The 24,652-nt window shown below is 43.8% G+C and overlaps 2 protein-coding genes across 12 annotated transcripts in view; both read right to left on the reverse strand.

Annotated features, from left to right (window-relative positions):
- Positions 1-1,273: 1,273 nt before the first annotated feature.
- The window catches only part of LOC113487381 (transient receptor potential cation channel subfamily V member 2-like), a 30,819-nt gene continuing 7,440 nt past the window's right edge, over positions 1,274-24,652 (reverse strand). The window contains exons 1-20 of one of the 8 annotated variants that reach the window (XM_026861907.1): positions 19,997-23,471; positions 19,527-19,612; positions 16,668-16,927; positions 16,289-16,448; positions 15,903-16,020; positions 14,688-14,980; positions 13,902-14,035; positions 13,374-13,526; positions 12,540-12,680; positions 11,788-12,086; positions 11,167-11,343; positions 10,571-10,729; positions 10,339-10,434; positions 9,740-9,810; positions 8,884-9,049; positions 8,086-8,152; positions 7,691-7,998; positions 7,184-7,302; positions 6,301-6,395; positions 1,274-5,541 (exon numbers count right to left, since the gene is read on the reverse strand). In XM_026861907.1, coding sequence (XP_026717708.1) covers positions 5,411-5,541; positions 6,301-6,395; positions 7,184-7,302; positions 7,691-7,998; positions 8,086-8,152; positions 8,884-9,049; positions 9,740-9,810; positions 10,339-10,434; positions 10,571-10,729; positions 11,167-11,343; positions 11,788-12,086; positions 12,540-12,680; positions 13,374-13,526; positions 13,902-14,035; positions 14,688-14,926 — 2,355 coding nt within the window. In that variant the 5' untranslated portion in view covers positions 14,927-14,980; positions 15,903-16,020; positions 16,289-16,448; ... (1 more) ...; positions 19,527-19,612; positions 19,997-23,471 and the 3' untranslated portion in view covers positions 1,274-5,410. Of the gene's footprint in view, positions 5,585-6,300; positions 6,396-7,183; positions 7,303-7,690; positions 7,999-8,085; positions 8,153-8,883; positions 9,050-9,739; positions 9,811-10,338; positions 10,435-10,570; positions 10,730-11,166; positions 11,344-11,787; positions 12,087-12,539; positions 12,681-13,373; positions 13,527-13,901; positions 14,036-14,687; positions 14,981-15,902; positions 16,021-16,288; positions 16,648-16,667; positions 16,928-18,670; positions 18,732-19,526; positions 23,472-24,652 lie in introns of those variants that run through there. The other 7 variants (XM_026861906.1, XM_026861905.1, XM_026861913.1 and 4 more) reach the window with 7 other exon arrangements.
- Positions 23,596-24,652, reverse strand: part of UBB (ubiquitin B) — a 1,436-nt gene continuing 379 nt past the window's right edge. The window contains exons 1-2 of one of the 4 annotated variants that reach the window (XM_026861915.1): positions 24,089-24,646; positions 23,596-24,038 (exon numbers count right to left, since the gene is read on the reverse strand). In XM_026861915.1, the coding sequence (XP_026717716.1) occupies positions 23,757-24,038; positions 24,089-24,496 (690 nt within the window). In that variant the 5' untranslated portion in view covers positions 24,497-24,646 and the 3' untranslated portion in view covers positions 23,596-23,756. Of the gene's footprint in view, positions 24,039-24,088; positions 24,647-24,652 lie in introns of those variants that run through there. The other 3 variants (XM_026861916.1, XM_026861917.1, XM_026861918.1) reach the window with 3 other exon arrangements.

Consider the following 24,652-nt stretch of genomic DNA (forward strand, 5'->3'; position numbering starts at 1 on the left):
GACTGTCCGGAAGAGGAGCCAGTAACATCCCCGTGCAGTTGCCCACTGCTCATGGAGTAGCAGTGGAAGTGTGTGACCCTTCCTGGGACAAGTGGCTAAAGACTAATCCATGGCAGAATTGTCCCCACGAGGCCACAGGACACAGTGACACGGGGATGCAGACTGACTTGGGAAAAGTTCCTTCTAATTCACACCTAGGCTTTACTTCACATGAACTTACTCCCAAGTAAATTTTTGTTTTAAAAATACTGCATGTTCTAGAGCTCTTGTTAAGGAGATCAACAAGCCATAAACTTGTGGGAAATCTCTGACAGCACATACTGCTTAATCCAAGGTGTATCTAAAATGACACTAGAAAGGGAAGAACATAAAACAAAATATAAAATCTCACCTACATTCTATTCTCACCTACTGAACTAAGAGCAAAAAGACAAATAAAAAACCATAAAAGGCCAAATGTAGCTTGTTAGCTTTGTATTTGAGAGTGTAACTTCACACAGCAGCCACTTTTCTCCCGCTAAGGATGAACTATAAAACTTTCTCCAGCCAAAAGCATGAATTTCTCTGAACTAGTAGATGAAGACATCACAAAGGAAGGACTTTCCATACAAGTCCAAACATCCTGAACTTTCTACATATGAATTATTTTATCGGCTCGCATTAAGGGACCGATATGCGTCTCTAGAAATTATCTTGTTTCTGGACCAAGACTTTTATTTTCTAATATATGTAAAATAAATATAGAGGTAAGACTCACTCATTAGGAAGAGTAGATACAGGAGCAATCTCATCGTTCCCAGCTTTAAGGTGAAGGAAGGAGGAGGGTCGGAGATACCAGGCAAAAGCTGCCGTCTTCCTCTGGTGATTCTGCACATCTCATTGTGCTCGCCGAGACGGAGTGACTCTGTTGTGGATTTTCTAACTGAGGTTTCAAGGCATACACTAGTTTTATTAAACCTGCAGATGCAGAAGCCTACTAAAAGGTAAACTTACGTTACTGAAAGGTAACTTTAAGCAGTGTCTCCACTTCTGTCCATCAACACCTTCAGCACTCTTGGAACAACGGGATCTGCCTGAAAAAGCCGCTGGGGTCTGTTTGTACTGTCAGCCTTGCCCTTTGGTGCACGTGGACATGCCACATCACATTGAAAGGTGCAGACAGATCGACGAGTGAACTCACAGCTGGGATTTAAGAGATGTCAGCTCTCAGATGCCGCTCATAGTAATTTTTTAATGCAAGAGGTTCCCCCCCTGCCCCACCCTCACACACACACACAGAGTACTTGGTGTTCCCCTTTTATTTTGTATATTATTGGGGTCAGAAACATTGACATTTTATGGCAGGATGCCCAGGGTATGGTAAGAGATTCTGCACATCTCCCCTCTACCAACAATTCTTTGGTTTTTATTGATCCCTTGTTTCTCTCTACTGTTGACCCTAGAGTCTGCACCAGACTAGCACAGAATTACTCCTAAATAGTTCATACTATCAGAATACTGCGTAGCAGGTATTATTTGGATGCAGTGTGTTATTACAAGTGCTAAATGAGCAGAAATAGCAAACGCTGAGCAATCGGAAGAGTTAATTGCATAGCAAATCCTTTTGGAAGGGGTGGGGGGAGAAAGCCATTCCAGAGATGCAGTTCTCTTTGCCAAGAAAGCGTGAGTTTTCCAAGGATTCTCAGAAAAGGAGTGCAACAAATCACACAGACATTTTCTAGCCACCTCCAACTCTCTACCTCTAAGGACGCCCTGTGTTTAACATTAACGACCATCCTCACAGTCCAGAAATGCTGTACCACTCAAGCTCTCACAAATCCAAACTGAAAAAAGATCACGTCGAGAAAGTGAAGAAAATGCTCTCTGCACTCAGATTTCAGTCACAGTTAGTGCCAGTGATGAGCCAGTCACAGTCACACCTTCCTGAGGCTTTGCCTAGTCCTGTCAGGCCACACTTTTGTGCTGCTGAAGCAGATGTGAGGTTGCAAAGTGGAACCATTTTCTTCTAATTTTTTTTTTCCAATTTCATTGTTTAGTCCCAGAGCAAACAACGACATTTCTTCAATACAGCAAAGAACAAAACTGATAGCTTGCCCCAAGAGCAGTCCAGCTGAGAAATCTACCAGCTGCATCACTTCAGAAATAGCTCTTTGCAGCTTATGCAGACTTACATAAAGCATCTGTTCCTTGTCTAAGCCCTTTTGCTTGTCACATTTCAAAGACTTATTTTGCTAGCTACAAAGGCAATGGAAAGAAAGCTTAGTTGCAAGTGGGGTCACAAAAAGAGAGAGAATCAACATAACACAGATAAAACTCCCCATACCAGCTTCAGAGTATGCTTTGGAGGGGAAAAAAAAAAAAAAAAGGAATACAACAACAAAATAAAATGCGCAAAGCATTTGAGGAACAAGAAAGTCTTGCTTCCACCGATACCCCTGAGGAAAATAGCCTTATGGGGAATTGGTAACCATACAAACCAGACATGACCAGATAAGCAGCAAGATAGATGACTGCAGCGGGGAGCATTTGGAGCCTGGCAGAGGGGACCCAGGGAGCAATGACCAGGCAAAGGGTGCTCGAGTAGAGGAGAAGGAGGAGTTTGGAAACAACACAGTCTGCGTTCATCTCCCAGCCCTGCCAGGAGCCAGGCAACTTTGATCAAATTACACAGGGAAGGGTTTCAGCATCCATAATTCTGCATGGAAAGGAACGAGAGCTGATGGTGTCTTGTCTTCATGGCATGGCTGGGCCTTCAGATTCTCTGTGGCTCATACATGGGGTAGGCAGAGGAGACGAACTGCAGCTATTTCTTTCACTGATGTTTGTGAAAGCCTTCTGTTTTCTCAGATGAGAGCCCTGCAAAGCCTCCCCATGTGCATAGGGATGGGTTTATCATGCAGATGGGTTTACCTGTCACAAGAGGTAGAAAGGAGAAGACAGCTCATCTGTCTTATGACACCTCATCTGCGTAAATGAAGTGTTTCCTGACAAAACATTATGATCCATTAAGAGCGGATCCCAAAATCCTGTTGGGCTTTCAAAGCTATGAACCAGATTCTAAGTCCTTCCCTCTCACAAGCAATTGCAGACATCCCACAAAAACACCAGACAGCCTTCCTGTTTGTAACGTGACCAAAATGGGGAGTGATTCAGATGGTGAAACCAAAGAGGAGCCTTGTGCATTAAGAATATTAAAAACTGGGAGGTTACTGATATTAATCTTAATAGTGTTGACTCACCTCTCACTGTAGAGAGGTCGTAACTCCTCAGAAAATCTTTTTTCCATAGCACATCAAAGAACAGTCCATCAGCTGGGGCATTGCTAGATATTCTGACCAACCTGACATATCTCTTTGCTGCATGTGCCTGTCCCTGTCTGCTGTGCATCATCCTTCATTCATGAGCTTGATCTGTGGCATGACTGATGCACAAGGAACGTCAAGGCCCTGTTTCAGAGCAAACACTAGATGTTTAAGAACATTTTTGATGTAGATCAAAAGATTAACACTGCAAGCTTGAGAAAGGGATTTAAAGAGAAGCAGGTTCAAGGAATAGCTGAAGAGGCAGGTTATCTTGAAAGCAAGCTGCCACAGCCCACAGCTACCAAAAACACTAGCAGGATGCAAGATTTTTTCTTTTGTTATTTATTAAAACTCCAGGCAAGGATGGCAGATCTGGGTCTGCATTTTTGGAGAATCTCAAAGTGTCCCTATCACAGCAAGGCACCAAGCACAGCAATAGATTACCATATGCCAGATGATCCTTTTGTGCAATATGAGCACCTTGCCAAATCTTGGGAACACTTAGGACAAAGCCATAGATGGAAAAAAGCAACTGAAGGCTTCACAAAGCAAGAAAACAGTAGACACTGGGAATGAAAAAAGTTAATTACAATTCAGAGGCTCAATGCAGTGAAGCTGCAGACAGAATTGCCCAGCACAGGGGAAGAACCTGTTTGAAGTGATAGGGAATAAGTTTTAAAAGCAATGCTTTTGCTGCCAGTCACATACATGTAGTAAGCAACAGAATTAAGATGATTGTCTCCAAAAGACAAGCTCCCTAGCTTCACTTGCTCAGAGTAGAAATGAGCAACAGAAGATCTTCAGTTGCATGGTGTATCTTGCTGAAGGAAAAGTGCTGCCAACATCTGTAGTCTGTCACATTTTCAGGGTTATCACTAGCAATTCCCTGTATAAAAGATGCACCCAATGCAACATCAGCTGTTACATTTTCAGATGTGGCTGTATAAACTGACATGAGGTCGTGAAAAACAAGAGTTAACTTGCATGGCAGTGAGGTCAGCACAGTGCTGGGTAAAACGTGATCAGGAGCTGATCAAGCCTTATAGTCTGATCACATCTCTTCCTTCTTGAGAGAGGCTGAAGATCTTAAAATATATCCAAGGATGAACATTTTCAATTAAGTAAACTTGCTATGTGGAGTTTACAGAAACAGATTAGTATTTTTAAATATAGGCTGAAAGTGAGACAGGGCATTTTTATCTCTTTTCCACAGAGTTTAAAGTACGCTTCCCATCCCATCTGAGGCAGTGTGCAGATCAAAATGAGCAATGAGGTCCTTGCAATCATTTACAGCAACACAGGACGCCCGCTAAGACTGACAGGAAAAGTTAACCACACGATGCATTTTGGCTCATCTGTCTCAGAAGCCATGTGCAGGATTTTGCTGCTGTTTTCTACAGAGACAAAACAACCTGTGACAGACAGATCTTTCAAAAATTCACCACATGAGGTTACAGGTCCAGGAAATCCACATCACTTTTGTGTTCTTAAATAAATGTGCACATCATGCAAACAATTTAATAATATTGTAAAACGGGAATTCTGCTGTGGGCTAAACACTGAGCACTGCAGGTCCCGACACAAAGACTCTATGACTCTTGATGACTGAAGACTATTTGTCCACTCATGTCTCACACCAGGAGTGTTTTGCACAGGAGCCAACTTCATCCTTCGCAACTTTTTAAGACTCTACAACACTCTTTATTCCAAAGCACTTCAGTGCAGTCTCTTGTGACAAAAGAATAACAGTCAACCCATTCTTAGACAGGTCACTCCATCCTTTGCTTCTCTACAGCAAACAGCATTATTTCTGTACAGCTCAGAAAGCACTGCCTTCCCAAAAACCACTCCCCACTGCCCCTGTGATCTTGCTCTTGCACTTTTAGACATAGTAATAAGAAAGTGTCAGGCAGAGAAAGTTGAGTAAAAATAGTTTCTTCAAAGAAAATGAACGTTTAAAGTGCATGAAAGTATTTAAAGCCACAGGCTGAACCAAAGTCTTCGATGAAATGCACTTTAATACCGATAATGCCTTCAATTCTTCCAGCTGCTGCAGGAAGAACTAATCCTTTGAAGACGGAAGCAAGGTTGCAGTCCAGAAAAACCTGCTAAAGATTTCTGGTTTGTCCCTCTAGAGGCATCATCTCAGTTGCTGGTAGCTGGGGCTGCAACAGTGACTGCTCCTCTGAAACAGCTGATCTCGGATCTTTCTGTGGCATCCGTTTCCATGATCTTGTCTCTACAGCAGGAGACAAAAACAGCAGCCCTTTGTCAGCAGGAAGCTGACAAAGGGACCCAGTTTTTAGAAGGGTGTAGGTTTAGGGAAAACCCAACATACACCAGGTAGTATATTAAGTGTTGCAACCTCCCCAGCCCTAGAAAACTGGCACCTAGGAAGAAACTACGCTGGAAGAGCAGGGGGCTGTGTTTAAATCCAGTGGAGCTTCTGCACAAGCTCTGCCAGGCTGAACAAAATATTTCCAGAGAAAGTAACATCTATTTTCCACAGAGATGCTTCTAAGGGAAGCAAATCATTATCTCAGGCAGAATTTGACAAAGTTTCCAGTGTTAATGACCTGATTTGTGCTCTAAAAGACATGTGAGTCTGACACTTGTAGTATGAGCAGGCCTCATTTTTACCTTTCCCGGAAAAAGCACACACATTCGGGCTACTGTGTCAAATGGAAGAACAGCCCTTCATTTTCTCAGCAGTGTTTCCTGCCCATTTATACCAAAGGAAAGAAAGAATGGCATCTCCTTCATTCTCGTTATTTGCTCCCAAACTCTGACCAGGTCCATACCTACTCCTAATTTTTTTATTTTCTCAGCTCACAAGTGATACTGCTAACTAATTAAGGGATGCTGTGCAGAAGCAATTTCATGAGCAAGCTGGCCTGCCTAAAACTTCTGTTACCAAAGACATAACAACATGCCAAGAGTAGTTGCTGAGCAGGAAACTAAAAGAATACCAACGACCTTTCATCATGATTTAATTTACCTTCTGGATTTATTTCTGAATCACTGACGTTTCCAGGTTCTTCCTTAAGAACTCCCACATCCTTCGCCCAATTTGTCCATTTAATTTCCTCTACTCTGGAGAGACAAAATGCAATCGACAGTGATGCATGGAGCACAGCCTTTCAATCCAGATCTCATTGTCGCACAGCATCCCAGCCCGGCTCATCCTGCCAACACAATCCTAATGGCTTGGCTGGAGCAACAACACTCTACAGAGCTTTGAGTAAAGCTTTTCTGTAGTCTAAGCTCCACGAGGTATCTACTTCCCCTGCATATTGTGTGCTGGTCTGTTTTTGGTTTAAAACCCTCCAGGTTCCTCCCAGGGAACACACTTAATACAAATGAGGCTACTCGGTTCCACTTTCTATACACACTCCATAACACCCTGGAGTTCAGAGTGCTGCCTGCAGTTCGGTTGAAGGTTCCTTGGCACCCCAAGCCCTCAGATGCAAGGAGGAGTTCTGTCCCCTTGTGTTATGCTCAAGTTGGCTGTTCCTGAGCAAAGAGCCCACCAGCCTGCACCCCTCCCACCGCAGCCCACTCCGGGCATGGCCATGCTCGCAGCAGGGAAGCAAGCAGCACTGCAGACACGCTGCCACCATAACCACTTGCACAGACGTGGTTTAAACAGGACATCTTTTGGTGACAGGATGTCTTGGTGACAATGCTGGCAGCCCAACTAGCTCTCAAGCTTCCAGCATTGCAATCATCAACCAAATTGCATGTGCCCAGGAACATGTGGTTGAGTCACTCTGTTGAGTCAGTGCTGAAATTCCCTGTGGCAGTTCAGGGTTACCAACTTACGAATCATGGAAACCCATTACTAGGCTGGAGTGTAAGGGGTAATGGTACATCTGTCTTACCTGAAACACCACCTCTCATCTTTTTTATTGAGGCCCACTGACATGAAGCAGCCAGATCTCCTCTTCCCACCTTGGCGCCACAGCCAGGCCTTCTCTATTTCTAGAATAGCGATAGCCCTCTGAAAGAAGAAGTCCATATCAGAGAGAAAACAGGGCCTGCAGATCCCAGCACTTCTTTTCAATTAAATCTTCCCCAACGAGCAACTAATTTGGCTTAGAAAATCTCTTTGGAACCCAATCTCAAAGTGCTCCTCCATAGCTTAATAGTACCAGTCGGTTACTCTCTCAAGTTACTTACACACATGGATCTGGACTGGCTGGCAGCCATGCAGATGGCATGAGTTTAATACATCTAAAAAAGATTTAGGATTTACCTCCAGCGTGGCAAATTCATGCAAAAGAAGTTTATAGCTGAGGCTTAGGACAGACACTGTCATCTCTGAGGTTATGATACTTGAGTAGGAGTATGGGCCATGACATAACTGGCTCAGCAGCACCGTGCCTCACCTGCAGCTTCCAGACGCTTTTGCTATAACCAGAAATATCTGTGACAGTTTCACTCATGAGCGCAATCAGCATGTTCAGCAGAAGAATGTAAGTGAGGATCACAAAGAGAAGCAGCAGGAGCATGACGAAGTATCTGAATCTGGCATGTTCCTGGAAATCCAGGTCCCCCATCCCAATGGTGATCTTGAAGAGCTCCAGGGAGACGCTGAGCAGCCCGCCGTACATAGCATGGCTCCCAGTGCTCTCCAGGTGAGCAAGGGACTTGTTCTGAGAGGCCGAAGGAGCATCCCCCATCAGCGTAACCAGAGCTATGAGAAAAACAGAATTTGAATCCTCCTCAGAAATATTTACTTCTTGCAGCCTGGTCTACAACATGATGCTGAGTAAGTCCTTACCTGCAGCAAAGCCAAACAGGAAGATCATATAAACCAAGAGGAAACGCAGCAGATCTCTCAGGATAGTCTGAAACACAAATCAGGAGGAAGTGCCATTCTTTATCTCACATGAAATCACCAGGATGCTCTCCTGTTCTCACACATCATAAACCAATCCCCAGTAACTACTGAAAGCAAGTTGAAAAATGGTTTCATCCAGTGTAAGAAATTACTAATATATGTTAAATTACTTCCTCGGATAAGTAACATCATTGGTAGCTTAATCTAACAGTACTACATGAAATTAATTATGTTTGTATGAATAGATTCTTTCAAACAAATAAATATCATGTCACTTCCCCAGTATGGCTATTTCCAAATTTTTTCAGTACATGCCTCTCTCTCTCTCCCATCTTCACTGTGTTTTACACAAGTGGTGATCAGAATTCTTCCCTGGCACCTCATTTCACCTCTGTTTTGTCTTTTCTTTCTAGTCCCAGATTCCTCTATGGACCTGGAAACACTTTTCAGCCCAAGCATAACAGTTCTAGGGAACTCACACTGGTTTTGACTGCTGGTTTATGACAAACAGGCCAGTATCAGCTGCTGTCACTTGCTATATTCAGAGACAGCAAACTACTGGTTCACCACATTTGTACTTCCTTAAAGGCACTGATCTAATCTCCTGCACATACCTTTACTGCCATAGTCAGTACATCAATTCCATTTATTGTTTTCATGGTCCTAAGTGTTTGCAGGTTTTCTATTAGTTCCTTGCACCCAAAAGCTTTTCATACAAAGTTTTTTCCACATACTGACCTTTTGTATCATGACACTGTAGATCCCAGTGCGCTGAAAGCCCCGAGTGTAATACAGCATGTTCACCCATCCCAAAAGCAGGGAGAACACCATCACTGCCACGTAGTTTTCTGAACTTGCACCATACAGGACTGCTGACAACAGCAATGAAAAAGCCTGGATGAAGCTGGAGAGAAACAGAATGAATGACACAGTGACTTACCTCAACAAAAAAGGACCATTTGCAGATCTGTTTTGCAAGGAAAAGCAAACACATTTTACAAGGCTACGTGGAGCATATAAAGTGGTAGTTAATCAGACACATAGTTTATATAAGCAAATCCTGTCGTAACCAGACCCACAAATTGTTGCAGTTTTGTTATGAACTGGTTAATCTCACAGTATGGAAACTCTGAACTTCTCGATGTAACTCACATAACTGATATTAAATGGAAAAAATGTAAACACTTATGAACACATGCACATACATGTATCTACACATATTTCTCCTCAGAAAATTAAGCAGTTATTTTCCATTCCTTCAGCCACAGTGACAGTGTGATTAAGAACTTGAATTCTTTTTCTAACAAGTAAATATGTTCTTAACTGTGGAATAATTGAGGGTGTGCTCTTCACTGTGTTCTGCTATAAATCCAAGGACAGACCCTACCCAGCCAAGTCCATTACAACAAAGGGTTATTCCAAGATGCAGCAGGTAGAAGCAAGCAGGGAGGGACTGGACAGAGGAAACAGTGGCAGAGAATCAATCTTTCCCGCTCACCATCTCTCTAGTAATGTTAGGGCAACTTAGCTGCACACAGCAGAGAACCAATTTCACCCATATTTTCATCGTGCAAAAAAACCTCAAGAGGCTTACATCAAGATCTCAATGCAGCTGTCAGAACACATAGTCTTCAGGGACTGGCGCCTCCTCCGCAAGTACAGGCTCTAATAAAGAAAAAGCAATGATAGCCATCCATCAAAAACCAGGGCATGCTAGAGAGAGACTCCTGCCTAGCATAGTGTATTGCTCAGGGGAAAGGTTTACTCCATAAGCTTCTCTTCATGATTTCATTTCCAAGATCCCAGATTTCAGCTAGTCATCCTTCCAAGATAAAGAAGAGGCCTTATTTATCCTTGCCCTTTATAAATAAGGGCTGAATCATGGCCCAGCCCAATGTGTTTATTAATAGACCGCATTAAATGCCAAGGATGCATTTTAGTACCGTAAATCACAGCAGCGTCTCAATTATTTGCTGTTGTGAACCTATTCTATCTCTTGTCCAGCAGTCTGGCTGATGACACCCCTGTCACTGCCTGACTGCGCTGACAGTGTGTCTCAGAGCAGGATTCCCCCCTGCCATCCACCTCATGCACATTCTCATGTCAGGAGAACCGAATCCCAGTTGCCTCCATGTCAGTGATAGTTTCCTTTTTTGCTTTCTTACAATGCAACTAGACAATAGGTCCCCATACCTGAGCAAAGATTAGGTAAATGCCTCCTAGCAAGATAATGATCAGTCCAGAGACCCACAGGAAGCCTCCAGCTGTGAACTCCACTGGAAATGAAGGCTGCAAGATTAAAACAAAAAAAAAAAAATCCAAAACGCTGATGACAGGCAGAGGTAGCAATGATAACCACCCTGCACCTTTTAAAACTCAGCTCCATCCATTCAGGCCTTCCCAGATGAAAAAAGATTGGACCTACCTTTACCCGTAAGGGTTGATAGTATGCAATGGCTGTAAAGATGATCATGAATGACAAGTATGAGACAAAACTGAAGTAGAATCTCTTGGAAGCAAACGTTTCCCATTTTTGCTGAAGCAGTTTGTTCAGTGGCTCCAAAACCACCATCTTGTAACGATTCTATGGAAAAACAAGCAACAAAAATGTACCCATGATCAATAGGAATGCAAATTCACGAGAGGACTCTCTTTTTCAGGGTTGGAGTTCAGCAGCTCCAGCCAGGGTATCACGAAGGGTTTACTCAGGCCTTTCAGTATGAAAGGAATCAACCATCCCATAAGAAGCTACTCCTGCTTGGCTTCAAAGTATTTGGACACACCCAGGCTTAGGACAACCAAAGGGTCAAAAATTTCTCTCATATTATAGATTATCAGAGGCATACTAAGCAGACTGTAAATAATAAAATGTAGAAATACTTCCATCATGTTGTTTCTTTTCCAGAAAAATGATCATGTGAAACACCATATTAACTTGAAATTATTTTATATAATTGTAGAGCAACACTACAGAAAGGCAGAAAAAGATATGTCTCTTTGACTTTTAGTTTGAACACTCACCGGTGTGTCACTGCTGTATGCCAGAATCTCCAGCACAGAGTTTTCCTCAAAGCTGTCTATAGAGGACAAGTCATAGAGACACACATGGATGGGTCCGTAGGTCCATTCAGTGAACTTGCGTGACAGGTGCCTGTACACTGGGTCTTTGATCTCTCTTTGGATGATGTGCTTAAAGATCTGGAGAGAAACCGCATGCATACCAGAAAAATGTGTATGTAAAGAAGGTGTAGAGTGACACAAGCACACTCAAATCACCTTCAAGTAGAGGACACCTGGCTTTCTGCATTATACACTTTGGTATCTCCAAACAACAGACTATCTGGCTAAAAGCAGGCAAATTAACTACATCTTGTATCAGCTCCTCCAGAGTAGGACCAATTTGGGTCCAGACCAGCTGTCTTGGCTGAGACAGAGAGCAGCAGCAGCCAGCTGAGACTCTGTAGGGTGCTAACTGGAGTGGCCTGGAGGAGGTCTCCTTTACTGCCTCCTGTGGCACTGCCGCTCTCCGCAGCATTACAATAGGTTGGGTGAAGGATCAAACCCCATTGCTAAGCTGAGGGTGTATGCTACAGTCTTCCTTGCTTCTCTGCAACCCCAGGGATTCCCTCCAGTTGCCTTTACCTCCACTTTGCCTGTCTTGGCAGCAAGCTGCAGAGGATTTAGTCCATCATAATTCACAATCTCCTCCAGTTTCCACGTTGGGTCAACCTTCACACCTGCCTTCAAGATCTCAACATATGTTGTGCTCACAAACTTGGTGTTCTCCTCAGTGTCATCTGCAATCATCACCAGGGCATGGAGGACTGTGTTGCCCTGTGTATCCTGCTCCTGGAGCCTGGCTTTCTGATGGGGATTGTTTAGAAGATATTCCACCACCTCAAGCTGGTTGGTACAAGCAGCCAAGGAAAGGGGAAGTTCACCTGAAGAGATCAGGATAGTATTTGGAGGGGCAGCAGAAAGGGGTGAAAAAGAATTAAAAAAACCAAAATCAATTCTAGGAAAATATATTTAGCCTATATTTTTACCACTGGAACACAGAACAAGTTCTTTCTCAGTGTCTCTAGACTGAGAAAGGATTTTGCAGTAGACAATTACCCCTTGTTTCTGGGGACAGCTGAAACACTTTCCCAGCCCCCTAATTTGGTTAAAATAGCCAAGCATTTGTCTCTGTCTGAAGCCCCTCAGATGGGATTAAATATATAAGACCAAAGATGATGGCAAATGCTCACAGGACACCTCCATCCGGATCTTGCCATTCAAATAAGTCAAGAGCTTGATTACAGGACAGCGGAGATGGCAACCCGTGCACAGAGGGGCATCACACAGAGTAAAGCAATAAAAAAAGCAAAGGAACATGTTCCGTACTGACTCACCAAAATAAAAATAAACTCCTTCTTTCTTCTTCCTGAAGAATTCACCATGGGCTCTGGCATGGACGTCAGCTCCATTCTCTACTAGAAGTTTCACTAAATCTAGACTCCTTTTCTCTATGGCAATATGGAGTGCTGTCTGCCCTAAGGAAACAGGCAAAACCTGACACTCAGTGCCACTGTCAGAGGGAACAGGCAGAGGACTCTTCAGCAAAGTGCTGTTTCAACAGTCGCTGTAGGTTCTGCACAGCAATCCTGCAGTCCCAGCGCTGGGCAGGGGGTGGGTGGCAGTTGATGACTTTCAACAATGTTCGTTGGAAAAGCACGTTGCAAACACTGAGTCAGAAGACAGACCTCAAGGCTATCAGAAATCCAACACAAGACCAGGCAATTATCCCTAACTGGCACTAAGATCTCAAGCAGCTGTGAGGGGATAAAGACAACCATACATGTACATGACTATGCTGCATGTCTGCTATTAAAAGAATAACCCGAACAGCAGAATTCATTCTTTGATAGCGATATGCTATTTATTTTTCACTTTTAGACTTGCTTTCTAAGCTTTCCAAAGAAATTCTCTCATAGTCTTGGGTTATTAAATATGTATCATTTCTCTTTTATAGACCAAGAACAAAGTTGCAGAAGTGTAATTCAAGGCTGAAGATGCAGTACCAGAATCAGAAATAAGGGTTGACTAGGCTGTTACTGTGACCGCACCAGAACTCTGGAACCGCAGTGCTGCATAAACTCTGGTTCTCCTCTTTTTCCCTGTACCTGTTCATCTCACCCGTCTAATGTGGAAAGTGCTGTGACACAGCATCAGAATGGAAACCTTACCTCTGTAGTAACAGTCAGAGCACGCCACATTGACAAGCGGCCTGGGATTCTGTGTCTTTTGGTCTATTTCCAGCAAAAGTGGGATTGTGTCATTCTTTCCATTTTTTAAGTTCAACAGGGCTTTCATTAAGCAGGTCTTCCCAGTCTTTGCATCTAGTAGAAAAAGAGTATTCATAGAATCACAAAATCATTCGGGTTGGAAAAGACCCTTGGAAATGGGCTGAATGGGTTGTGTGTACACTTTGCACACATCTGTACTACTTGATCCAGAACTTAACTGTCACTGTAGAGCCAAATACAATCATTAAAGGCCCTTCTCAGTATTTTTAGTCTGCAGTAGAGCCAGAAGTCTTAGGATATATGTGATTAACGGCATGCTCCATCCTCAGGTGGACATTAGGAAAATAAAAGAATGGACAGAGGGCTGAAGAACACAAAGAACCACAAGCAGGTTCCCCCACTGCCCTCCTACATTAACAAGTGCTGCCTCTGCTACCCGCGTTTACGGAGTATGGAGCAGGAATCTACCTGTGTATTCAGAATTGGTGAGAAACTTGGAGGTCCTCCTTAAGTACTCAAGTAAACCATCCAGTGCCTCGGGGCTGCCCCTTGAGACCGCGCTGAAGAGCCTGTCTCTGTCAAAGCGATTTGGGTCTTTTTGGCTATGAAAGAAATGCAAAGCATTAAGAAATTCTGGAGAGCAGAAGACAAGAGTATGCAGTAAGTTCTAGTGGGCCAGCATAAGAAAGGAGGGAGACAGAAAAGTTTGTCGGAAAAACCAAGTACTTTATTTTTGAGTCAAGGGAAAAATAGAGGCAATTATTTCCCAGAACTCTCTTAAGTGGCTGCTCTTTCCATCAGCTGGAGCTCTTCCCAGATCCAGCCTGATGTGCAACCCTGGAACACATTGAGAGCACGAAGACAGAGAAGCCCAAGATAGCTGCAGGACCAGAGTCAGTCCCATCACATGGTGTGAAGCACTCTGAGCTGGTTTACATCCCTCCCTGGCAGAAACAGTCCAGTTGTATAGAGCTCCACACTAAGCTGCTCTTACACCCAACTTGGTTTATTTAGTGTTACTTCAGATATAGTCAAAATATACCACAACACACACACATTACACATACCTTCCATGCGCAGAAGGGTTAATATGTCCCCTTTCTGCTTTTAATTACCTCCCACGAGATGCCTGTAATATTTCTGCATTACCACTTTTAGTTTAGGCTTTATCAAGTCCATGGGTCCCTACCAGCAGGGATCAGTACAGATCCACACAGCGATTGCAGCCTTGTCAAATACCCAACAGTTACTCACTTGCTAACGAGTCCTGGCCTATAGTTCAGATTAATCTTGACTTTAGGAGAAAAGTCACTGCTCTCCTTTTGATAAGGTGTCTCCAAGGGTCGTGGCTCTCCTTTCTTTCCATGTCCTGATCTTTCTTCCTTTTTGCTAGATGCAGGTTTATCTTCCTGGATACTGTCATCTGTTTCTAGCAATCCCATCAACCTGTTCCTCTGACCTGGGCCCGGCTGCCCATTTGTGAAGTTATCCATTTCTAGCAGAGATGGTCTTTCAGATCAAAGGCGTTCCCCGCTGGGAGACTAAACCTGCAAGGGAGAATTAACACAATTTGTTCACAATCCTAGAATGTGCTTGGTGTGGCACAGAGAAGAAAGCGTATTTTCCAGGTCCAATGTTCCTACAGCTGACTGCAGGTCCCTTGAGAGAGTCAGTAAAACTCTGCACAGTAGGAGTATTTGAATAAAGGATCAAAGTCTTAAATAGGGTACCACTGGCAAAGAAGTTCAAAGGCCGTTCATGAAATACAGGCAACTTGTCTGCAGAACATCTGAACCCCTTTTGTGAGATGACCTCACCTGTTGGCAGCAGCACAGGTTCCTTACATAAAAGGCAAAGAAAGTGGATCTTTAGGAGACTACGATCATTGTTCTTGTCTCAGTGCAGCCAGCACAGGCTAGTTAGCCACCAAGTGACCAAAAAGATAAGATTAACTGTAGGCCTTTGGAACAGAATGATAAGTTTGTTCCTGTTTTCTGTTGGTAAGCATGACACTACTTCTACAGGGAAAAGACAGGCACAAATTATGTTCCCATCATGCATTCTCACATTTCATCCTGGGGCAAAATGAGTGGGATCTCCCCAGTGTTTGGAGCTGGTGGCTATCTGTGCGAGCACAGGCTTTGAACTCCCAGCTCTACTGCACAGGCACACGCCCCAGCTGCCGTGTGGACACTCGCAGTCCTCAGAGCCTGAACAGAGCACAGCTCTCCCAAGAGCAAAGCTGGATCCAGATTTGCTGTACAGACAGCATCAGTATTCAGAGCACCCAGCCAGCCCACTTCTCTCATCTAATATGTTCTGTAGTCTTTTTTTACTCTGAGACATTTCTTCCTATATAGCTGGATACATCTCAGATCCACAGTGAATACAAGCTATCTGTAGTCAGCACATGGCTGTGGATTCACACACGGTTTGTGAGGCAGCAAGGAAACATCCATGATTACCAACCTGAAGCAGACCTTTATTTAATAACTCCGTCTTGTTCACATGTACTCCCTCCAAATGGTTAACAGGTTTTCTCTGAAGAGAAATCTCTCTTGCTGGGACTACAGCCAGACTCCATAGCCTGTACCAGCAAAGAGGTAAATTGACACAGCATAAGCATTCTGTCTTGGATTAGGATGTGGAGAAATGTAGTTTTAGGCAGAAAACAGTCACAAAACATCTTTATGTAGCTCACAGCAAGAGATCTAAGGGCTGATTTCAAGGCAAACCATTATGATAATTCAGCCATTCAGTTTAGCCTGCACTCTAATGACAAACATTCCTCTGCACACACAGGCATACACCCTATAATCCCATTTCAGACTTATTTCCTCCCCCAGAACACTTACTGATACATTTGTTAATCCTTTAGAGGGCTATTTGTATTTCCATAATAGTTTGCTTGTGCTTTTCTGTCTTCCTTTCCCCCAAATCATTTCTCAGCTGCAGTTTCCACCTCTCCACAGCGCTCGAGAGTTATTTATTGTCAGTCTTGTACAGACAGACCGTCTGGTTTAAAAGCAAGAGCAAAATGGTCCTATAAAAAAGGACCCTATAATATATACATCCACGTTGTGTGTCCATCGGAAACACACAGAGCACTGTTTGCCAGCTCAACTTTCACTTCTCTAAAGAGCCGAGCTGTTTCTTTCTGCGACTTTACCAAGCCATTTTGAGTAGCGCAGCACAGAAAAGCCCTGTTGTCAAGAGGAAGAGCACAGCACTTACCTCAAGTTGCTGCAAGCTCCACCCAAGAACTGATCTGACAAGGAGTCCCAACGGGTCCTTCAGAGGGTAAATAATCTCTCAGTAGAAACCAAGTCAAACACCAACAAGCATTAATAAGCATGAAAGCAGACCCCAAATTATTTACATCCATGGGTGAGAGTCCTCTTCTTCTGCAGAGAAGACCATGCTCATGTTAGCAGTCTATTAATGGCACAACGTTAAACTCCTAGTTGGTTGGTCCATCAGAGAATCCAAACTGCCTGCGAGAAGGAATAACCACGGATTATTGTTATTTACTCAACTGTGTAGCTTTTTGCAAAGTGAAGAAGGGCTTGCACAGGAAATGACTAGATAGATTTCTCAGTAAAAGAGAGAGCCAATGAGTGCAGTGCTCTTATATGGGAAAGCTGGCTGGCTATTGCAAATTCATAATGCTTAACCCCTGCCTGCACGTATAGAGGCAACATCTCGTGGCTTTCAACAGCAGCCTGCTCGGGTTGCAAGGCAGGTGGCTGGTTGGACCCTGACGGTGCTAGAGTGAGGTTTGTCACAAGGCTCCCTCAGTGAGCCCCAGGACAAGCAAAGTGTGCATGGAATCACCCGAGGTCAACTGTTTGCCTGGGAAGCCACTTCTCACACAACTTCACACACGCCGGTTACGAGGCAGTGCAAACCATAGGAGACCATAAACTAGCCAGAACATTACCCTACGAAGTACAGTGTCAGCTGCTCCTCACGAGCACAGGACACTGCATAAAGCAGCCACAGCTCCAAAATGCTTAAGGCCACTGGTTACTTCATTTGCCACTAGTGCCCATTTCTTAATGGAGGTTGGCTGTCCAAAGGAGCAGGAGTCTTGGAGAGGCTACTTCTGGGAACACGGACTGGCCATCCCTACAACTGACTGCCGCTGAGACCGCGCACACACACTAATGCCACTTCACTTACCACTCACAAAACAGGACCTTGGGAAACAGAGAGCATCAGCCCACACCAAGTGTCTCAGTCTCTTCTCTCCCACTCCTAACACAACTAAGGCCTGAGGAGGCAGCGTGATCATTATTTTCCGCAGCATCTGCGCAGGGTGACGTGCAGCACCCACAGTCTTAACAGCCTTCCCCAGCACAACGTTGCTGCGGAGTGATTCTCATCTGTACTCTGTAGAGGACTGATGATTTACAAAGCCATTTATGTGATCTAGAGTTCATCTAGAGAATCATATTAACTAACAGAATGGTAAAGAGCTCTTCTGATCAACAGCTTGACAACAGGGGCACATTCCATGAGAAATCACAAAACTTTAGCTAAACATTGGTCCAAACCCATTGAGACCATATCACATGACACACTGAACTCTGGCTGTGGCTTCCTTCTTCCAAACCTACCATGAACCAAAAGAGAGCCTAAAGCAATCCTCATCTGACAGGACTGCAGGATGATGTGAGACATCCTGGAATGTGGTCGCCACCCATAGAAACGTTCCCAGATAGCTTTTACTTCAAGTCAGATGCAGGCTGTGAAAGGACCTTCCTATAAATACACCCATTAAATGGCAGGGTGCCTTTTCCTCTTTCATGGTTTTGCATGAGATCACAAGCTTTTTTCTCACGTTCCCATGTTTCAAAATTAAGCTGATACTGGAACAATGCAAAGCTACTTGTTCTTTCCAGGGTTAATGATTTATTAGCACCCACAGAACAGCCTATAAAGAATAAACATATGCAGATAAATGCAAGACCAGCTCTCCTCTCTCTTATCCCTCATTCCAGCCTTGCACTGAATTAGTTCAGTTTGCTTTAGTCATGTTACACTTAATTTAGTGTGATATCAACAGGCAGATTCAGGCCCAAGAGTTTAGCTCAGACCTATGGGTTTAAATCCTCTTGGGCTTTTCCCCCAGCTTTTGTGGGGGTCAGCCCACCATTCCAGCCAAGGAAGGAAATCAGCCCACAAAAGCACATCATAACCGAGTTCTTTCTGCACATCTGGTTTTAATAGCTTACACAGAGGAAGGAGAATGTGCAGCTTGCTGGGAAAGGAATCACTGCCAGCTTAGAGGTCACCACAGCAAAACAGAAACACGGAGCTGCTGGGAGAACACAGAAACTTTGGTATTCGCACACACATGCGCACATGCTTTCACAGAGAGTACACGAGGGTAAACACTTGCACTTCCATTTCAGAGAAAGGAGAAGCAAGGCAGAAAAAAAGTACAAGATCTGCCCAAACGTGCACTTGCCAGTGACAGCATTCCAAGCAACGGGATTATGTCACTGCCGTGCACTAGCCAGCCGAGCCAGAGATGCTTAACAAGCATCTTGCCACCAAAATTTAAAATCCTTATAGCTGTTTGGGCTCAGGAGGAAGCCATCCAAACCAGCATGCACAGAGAATAAAAGCAGCAACTTAATTTCATCTATCTGCCAGCAAAAGCTTTCAAAAGCAACATGTGATCCTCTTGCCTCTTGAGGTGCTTAGTCGGGGGAACAAGAAGGAATCTTGCAATTGCTCAGGAGACACACATTCTGTGGAAACTCTGAACCTCTGAAGAAAGAAGTCAAACTCTTAACTACTAAGTGAAATTAAGTTAAACCAACTTTCATTTAATAATATTACCAAATATATATGAAGCAGCACGGTAATTCATGTCAGAAAAAGCAACGACTGGAACCTGCTTAAACAGAAAGCAAAAGGAAGCATGAGGAAGGTGTTGATGGAAACAAGGACATTTCCTAAAATACGTATTCTCTGTTCACCTAAGTGTCCATTTTTTACCAAATACTGAAAACCATAATAGATTTATGATTAATATCACATTTTCTGTATGTATGCTGTAAATAGAAGATTGAAGTCACTTACATGTGTCTGTAATTTAATTACAGCATTGATCTGCAGGCACGCTAAGGAGCAGCAGCTTAAAATCATCTTCACAGGAGGAGGGAAACCTGTAATAACGTGCAAGGGTGGGCCATTAAAATCCTCTCCAAAACAATGGGTAGGCCAGCCACTTCATTCAAATCTCCCAACAGCCACATGGTTAAGAAAAAAAACTGTTTCTTTTAGAGGTGTATTTTCACACTTAGGAAAATAGCAAATACTTTTGCAAGGACAGATTTTCGTTTTCATGCAACTGTTACACAAAACCCACACCAAAAGGATGGGTTTTATCAGCTTCATTTGTTATAATTATACAGATAGAATTCTGTACCCCGAGAGACGCCTGTGAGTCCCCAATGTAAAATATAAATATTCCTAAATATAATTCCTTGTCAGAACTTGTCTGATAGCCCTGGGGACTCAAGCTACGTGACAGTATTTCTGTTACTTACACAGTAATATTTAACAGCTCCTATCTATATACTTCCCAGGCCCTTGAAGGAACCATCCACTTCTCTTATTCCTTAAATGGAAGTATATTTCTACTTGATGTATCCCTTTCTGTAGGATTACAGCCTGAAGGAATGCTCCACTGACAATCAAATAGCAGCAAAACACGAAATCCAACGGTAACGTTACAAAACAACTTTTGTGGAGAAAGAGTGACATCCAGTGGCCACTACGTAAACCTGAATACGCGCTGCGTATGAAAACAGCCTCGATAGGAAATTCTTCAAAGATAGTTAAAAAAAAAAAAAAGTTGCTAGCATATACTTGTGATAATTATAGCCATTCACTTACTCTTTGTATGAAAACAGCTAACAAACTTGTTTAATTTAAAAACTCAAGTTCCAAATAAGGCCGGTTTTGATGATGTGGTGTTTCGTAAATATAATTTGTGCAGACAAGGATCTTTGAATGCAGCTACTATGCAATGCCTTGGAACTGCAGACAAAACTGCAAAAATACTGAGGTATTCCCAATGTTTATCTGCCTTAAAACTCACTTCCCCTAAATGATTAAGTTTTGGGGTGGTTGCTAACAGAGCAAAACACTAAACATATCCAAAACCAAGGGTTATCTCATTTGTTATCTTCAAATGGATACAAGTATTTTTTTAAGATAGCAGAAGACAAAATGCCTGAAATCTTGGTGTGTTCTTTTTTTTAAAAAAAAAAGAGAATAGACTAGAAATTAACTGAAGGTATAAGAAACAAATTAAAAGGCCAGACACAAAACTCAGTTTGCAAGAGGACTGAAAGATGTTACCAGAATTGGTTGTCAATATGGGAGCATTAGGATTATTCTATTTTAGTAGAGCATAGATTCTGGCTGAAGCCTATTAAATTCTTCTTTTAGTTATGAATCGTTGGCTCTAAGCAGATTGAATTGAGGTACCACTGCACTGTAAGAAAAATGAAAGTTGCATCTTAACCTCAATCATTCATATTGCCTGAAATCTCTTTGTCTTTTGTTCACTATTTCTTCAGTGTAAACAATGCACGTTAAGAAAATTCGTATTTATATTTCCTTGTAATTTATGTACTTTTCCCTAATTCACATAATTTAAGACAAATTGCAAAGATTTGTCTTTACTGATGAAGAAAACCTGCGCAGTCATCCCTCCCAGCTAGTGACTGCCATCCCTCCGTTAGCTGGGGGATCGGGAGCCTCAGTACCACAGCTCCTACAGTAGTGCAGAAAGTGCCCCCATGTCCTGAGTCTGGCTCGACTCTTCACCCAGGTACTGAAACAATCTTGGGATTCCACTCCTCATACTTTGGCTTTAAGGATGTGCTTTTCTGTGCCGTGTCTAGTAAGCCAAATGCAGGGCTAATTAACTTCCAGCACCACCTTCACCTAAGGAAATCTTCCTACAGGGCTGGGGAAAACAGCACACGGACACGTTCAGTTTAACACAATCAGGCAAGGCTGCCTAAACCAGGCCTAAGCTGTTCCCCACAATCACAAAACGCTGGCACATTCCCCCTCTGCCCACGGCCAGCTCAAAGCAGGCTCCACACACAGCTCTGCTTACGGACCGTCCACAAACAGGGACACCCCAAGTACCAGCAGGGACAGTGGCTCCATGTAGGTTTGGCTCTGGCCAAATCCAGCTTGGAGCGAGCACACCCGGGACGCTGGTGCAGACCCACTCAGCCAACAACACAGCACCTTCCCAGGGTTCCCCTTCTTACAGAGTGGGCCAAACCCCCAGGAGAGCTCTGCACGGTCAGCTGCACCCATCATAGCTGCATTCTCTGATCAGTTATCTGACCACGCAGCACAGATTAATTAGAACTTTAAGAAAGGACATCTCTTAATTATGAGCCAGAGAAGGTAAAGCAGCTAGCTTCGCCCTAGAGCAAACCATCAGCAGGAAAAGGAATGTCAATTTAGTGCCGTATCTCCTCTGGACTACAAACTGTTTGGGGACCTTATGCACTGCTCAGAGCAGGGCTGCTGGACACCCACTAAGAAGGGACAGAATCAGAGAACAGTTGGGCTGGGACGGGACCTTTGGAGGTCATCTTGACCAGCCCCCTACTCAACCAGGGCCACCTAGAGCTGGTTGCCCAGAATGTCCAGACAGCTTTTGAGTATCTCCAAGGAAGGAGACTTCACAACCTCTCTGCACAACCTGCCTACGTGGCTACAGTGGAAAAAGCAAGGCTTTGCTAAGCAGAAGAACATAAAAAGGAAAGGCAAAGGAAGCAATAGCAGGAAAGTAAATTATCTCTTACAGCAATTGTTTACAGAACTTTAGATTTCTGCTAGCCCAGCTACATATAGTAGCCAGGGAAGCAAGCCCTGATGCTGAAAACAAACCTATCCTGGTTATAACCATTAAAACTACAGTGTCCTTAGTTAGAATGTGCATTTTCTATGAGAACAGTGTAACTGTTTGGCCCCGACTGCAGCGATGCTAAGAATGCACTGCTGATACAAGCACATTACTTACCACACACACTGTAAGTTACAAATTGAAAACAAAGAGAAACAAACTTTAACAGCAACACTACAGTGGATGTGTCAAGATGGGTGTGTTAAAACAGGTTTATAGTAAAAAGCAAAGAGCACCAGCACAGAAACACCGCACACAGCATATGGATGCCCAGACTCCCATTGCGAGTTAAACAGCTGTCAGAATTCAACAGATGAAGACAGCCAGCCACCATCCTTACAGCCTAGTTGTTTGAGAGAGGCACAGATTACACCCACCTTTAAAGACCCAACACCACACAGCTGAATTAAGCCATTCTAACCCCACCTGTTGGGCAAGTTTCCATAACCCCTTAAAAAAAACAAACCCAGACTTCAGTCAGAAATCCCTACTTTTTGATGTTATTGTGTAAAAAAAAAAATTTCACAACAAACCAAAGTTGTACTGCTCAGTCACATACTGCCATTCAGTATTTAAGACTGGAGTTTTCACTAACATATCAAAGTGGACTCCCCACCACCCACTGCATGCCCCTGCAGTAACTCACTGCAATTACTCCTTCCCCACGTCATGCATTCCATGTAGTTCAGCCACAGGAACACCCCACATCCACTTCTGGAAAAATTAATTTGAACAGGCTGTCACTGGAATACACAGTAGTTTTTCCATTTAAAAAAATACAGCACTACTCACATTTGTTTTACAAAGCACCCCTGAGCACACCAAAGCTCAAGTCTTTGTGGCAGGGTCAAGCAATCAAACTGTCCACACTCATCTCAGGAGCAGAGTCAATTTTAACACAAGTTCACAACTTGTAGCAAAACCCACCCCACTGAACTGACAAACATACCCTTTTATTCTGTTTGTGGCTTTCTGGGGTCTTTAAAAGAACATTCCCTCCTGGAAAGAGAGCTGTGTTAAAACTCTAGTAAGAAGAATTAACATGGTATTAAGTGTTTAAATTAAGACTTTAATCCATATCTGTTCCACCCACAGTGTCCTCATTATACATCTAAAGAGGCTTAAGCTGCCATGGAAGAAAGCCAAAGTAAGCACATCACCTAAATTACACCAGTTTTACTAGCTTGAACTGAGACAGACTACCAGTTGTAATGTGCAACAGAAAACTTTATTAGCATTTCAACAGACAGTTGTTCAGCAGTTACTAAGCTTACATTAACCTTGTATTTAACTTAAGACACTGCGGAACTACAGTGCAAACACAACTGCTGTTGGCAATCTTGTTGTTCAGCAAGATGCACAATAACTTAACAGCCACCCCTCAGGCGCAGCACAAGATGCAGGGTGGATTCCTTCTGGATGTTGTAGTCAGAGAGGGTGCGTCCATCTTCCAGCTGCTTGCCAGCAAAGATCAGCCTCTGCTGATCAGGGGGAATGCCTTCCTTGTCCTGGATCTTGGCCTTCACGTTCTCAATGGTGTCACTGGGCTCAACCTCGAGGGTGATGGTCTTGCCAGTCAGGGTCTTCACAAAGATCTGCATGCCACCCCTCAGGCGCAGCACAAGATGCAGGGTGGATTCCTTCTGGATGTTGTAGTCCTCAGGCGCAGCACAAGATGCAGGGTGGATTCCTTCTGGATGTTGTAGTCAGAGAGGGTGCGGCCATCTTCTAGCTGCTTGCCAGCAAAGATCAGCCTCTGCTGATCGGGGGGAATGCCTTCCTTGTCCTGGATCTTGGCCTTCACATTTTCAATCGTGTCACTGGGTTCAACCTCAAGCGTAATGGTCTTACCCGTCAGGGTCTTCACAAAGATCTGCATGCCACCCCTCAGGCGCAGCACAAGATGCAGGGTGGATTCCTTCTGGATGTTGTAGTCAGAGAGGGTGCGGCCATCTTCTAGCTGCTTGCCAGCAAAGATCAGCCTCTGCTGATCGGGGGGAATGCCTTCCTTGTCCTGGATCTTGGCCTTCACATTCTCAATAGTGTCACTAGGTTCAACCTCGAGGGTGATGGTCTTACCCGTCAGGGTCTTCACAAAGATCTGCATGCCACCTCTCAGGCGCAGCACAAGATGCAGGGTGGATTCCTTCTGGATGTTGTAGTCGGACAGGGTGCGGCCATCTTCTAGCTGCTTGCCAGCAAAGATCAGCCTCTGCTGATCGGGGGGAATGCCTTCCTTGTCCTGGATCTTGGCCTTCACATT

The sequence above is a fragment of the Athene cunicularia genome, assembly GCF_003259725.1.
Source record: "Athene cunicularia isolate RWA chromosome 19 unlocalized genomic scaffold, athCun1 chr19_part1, whole genome shotgun sequence".
NCBI lineage: Eukaryota > Metazoa > Chordata > Aves > Strigiformes > Strigidae > Athene > Athene cunicularia.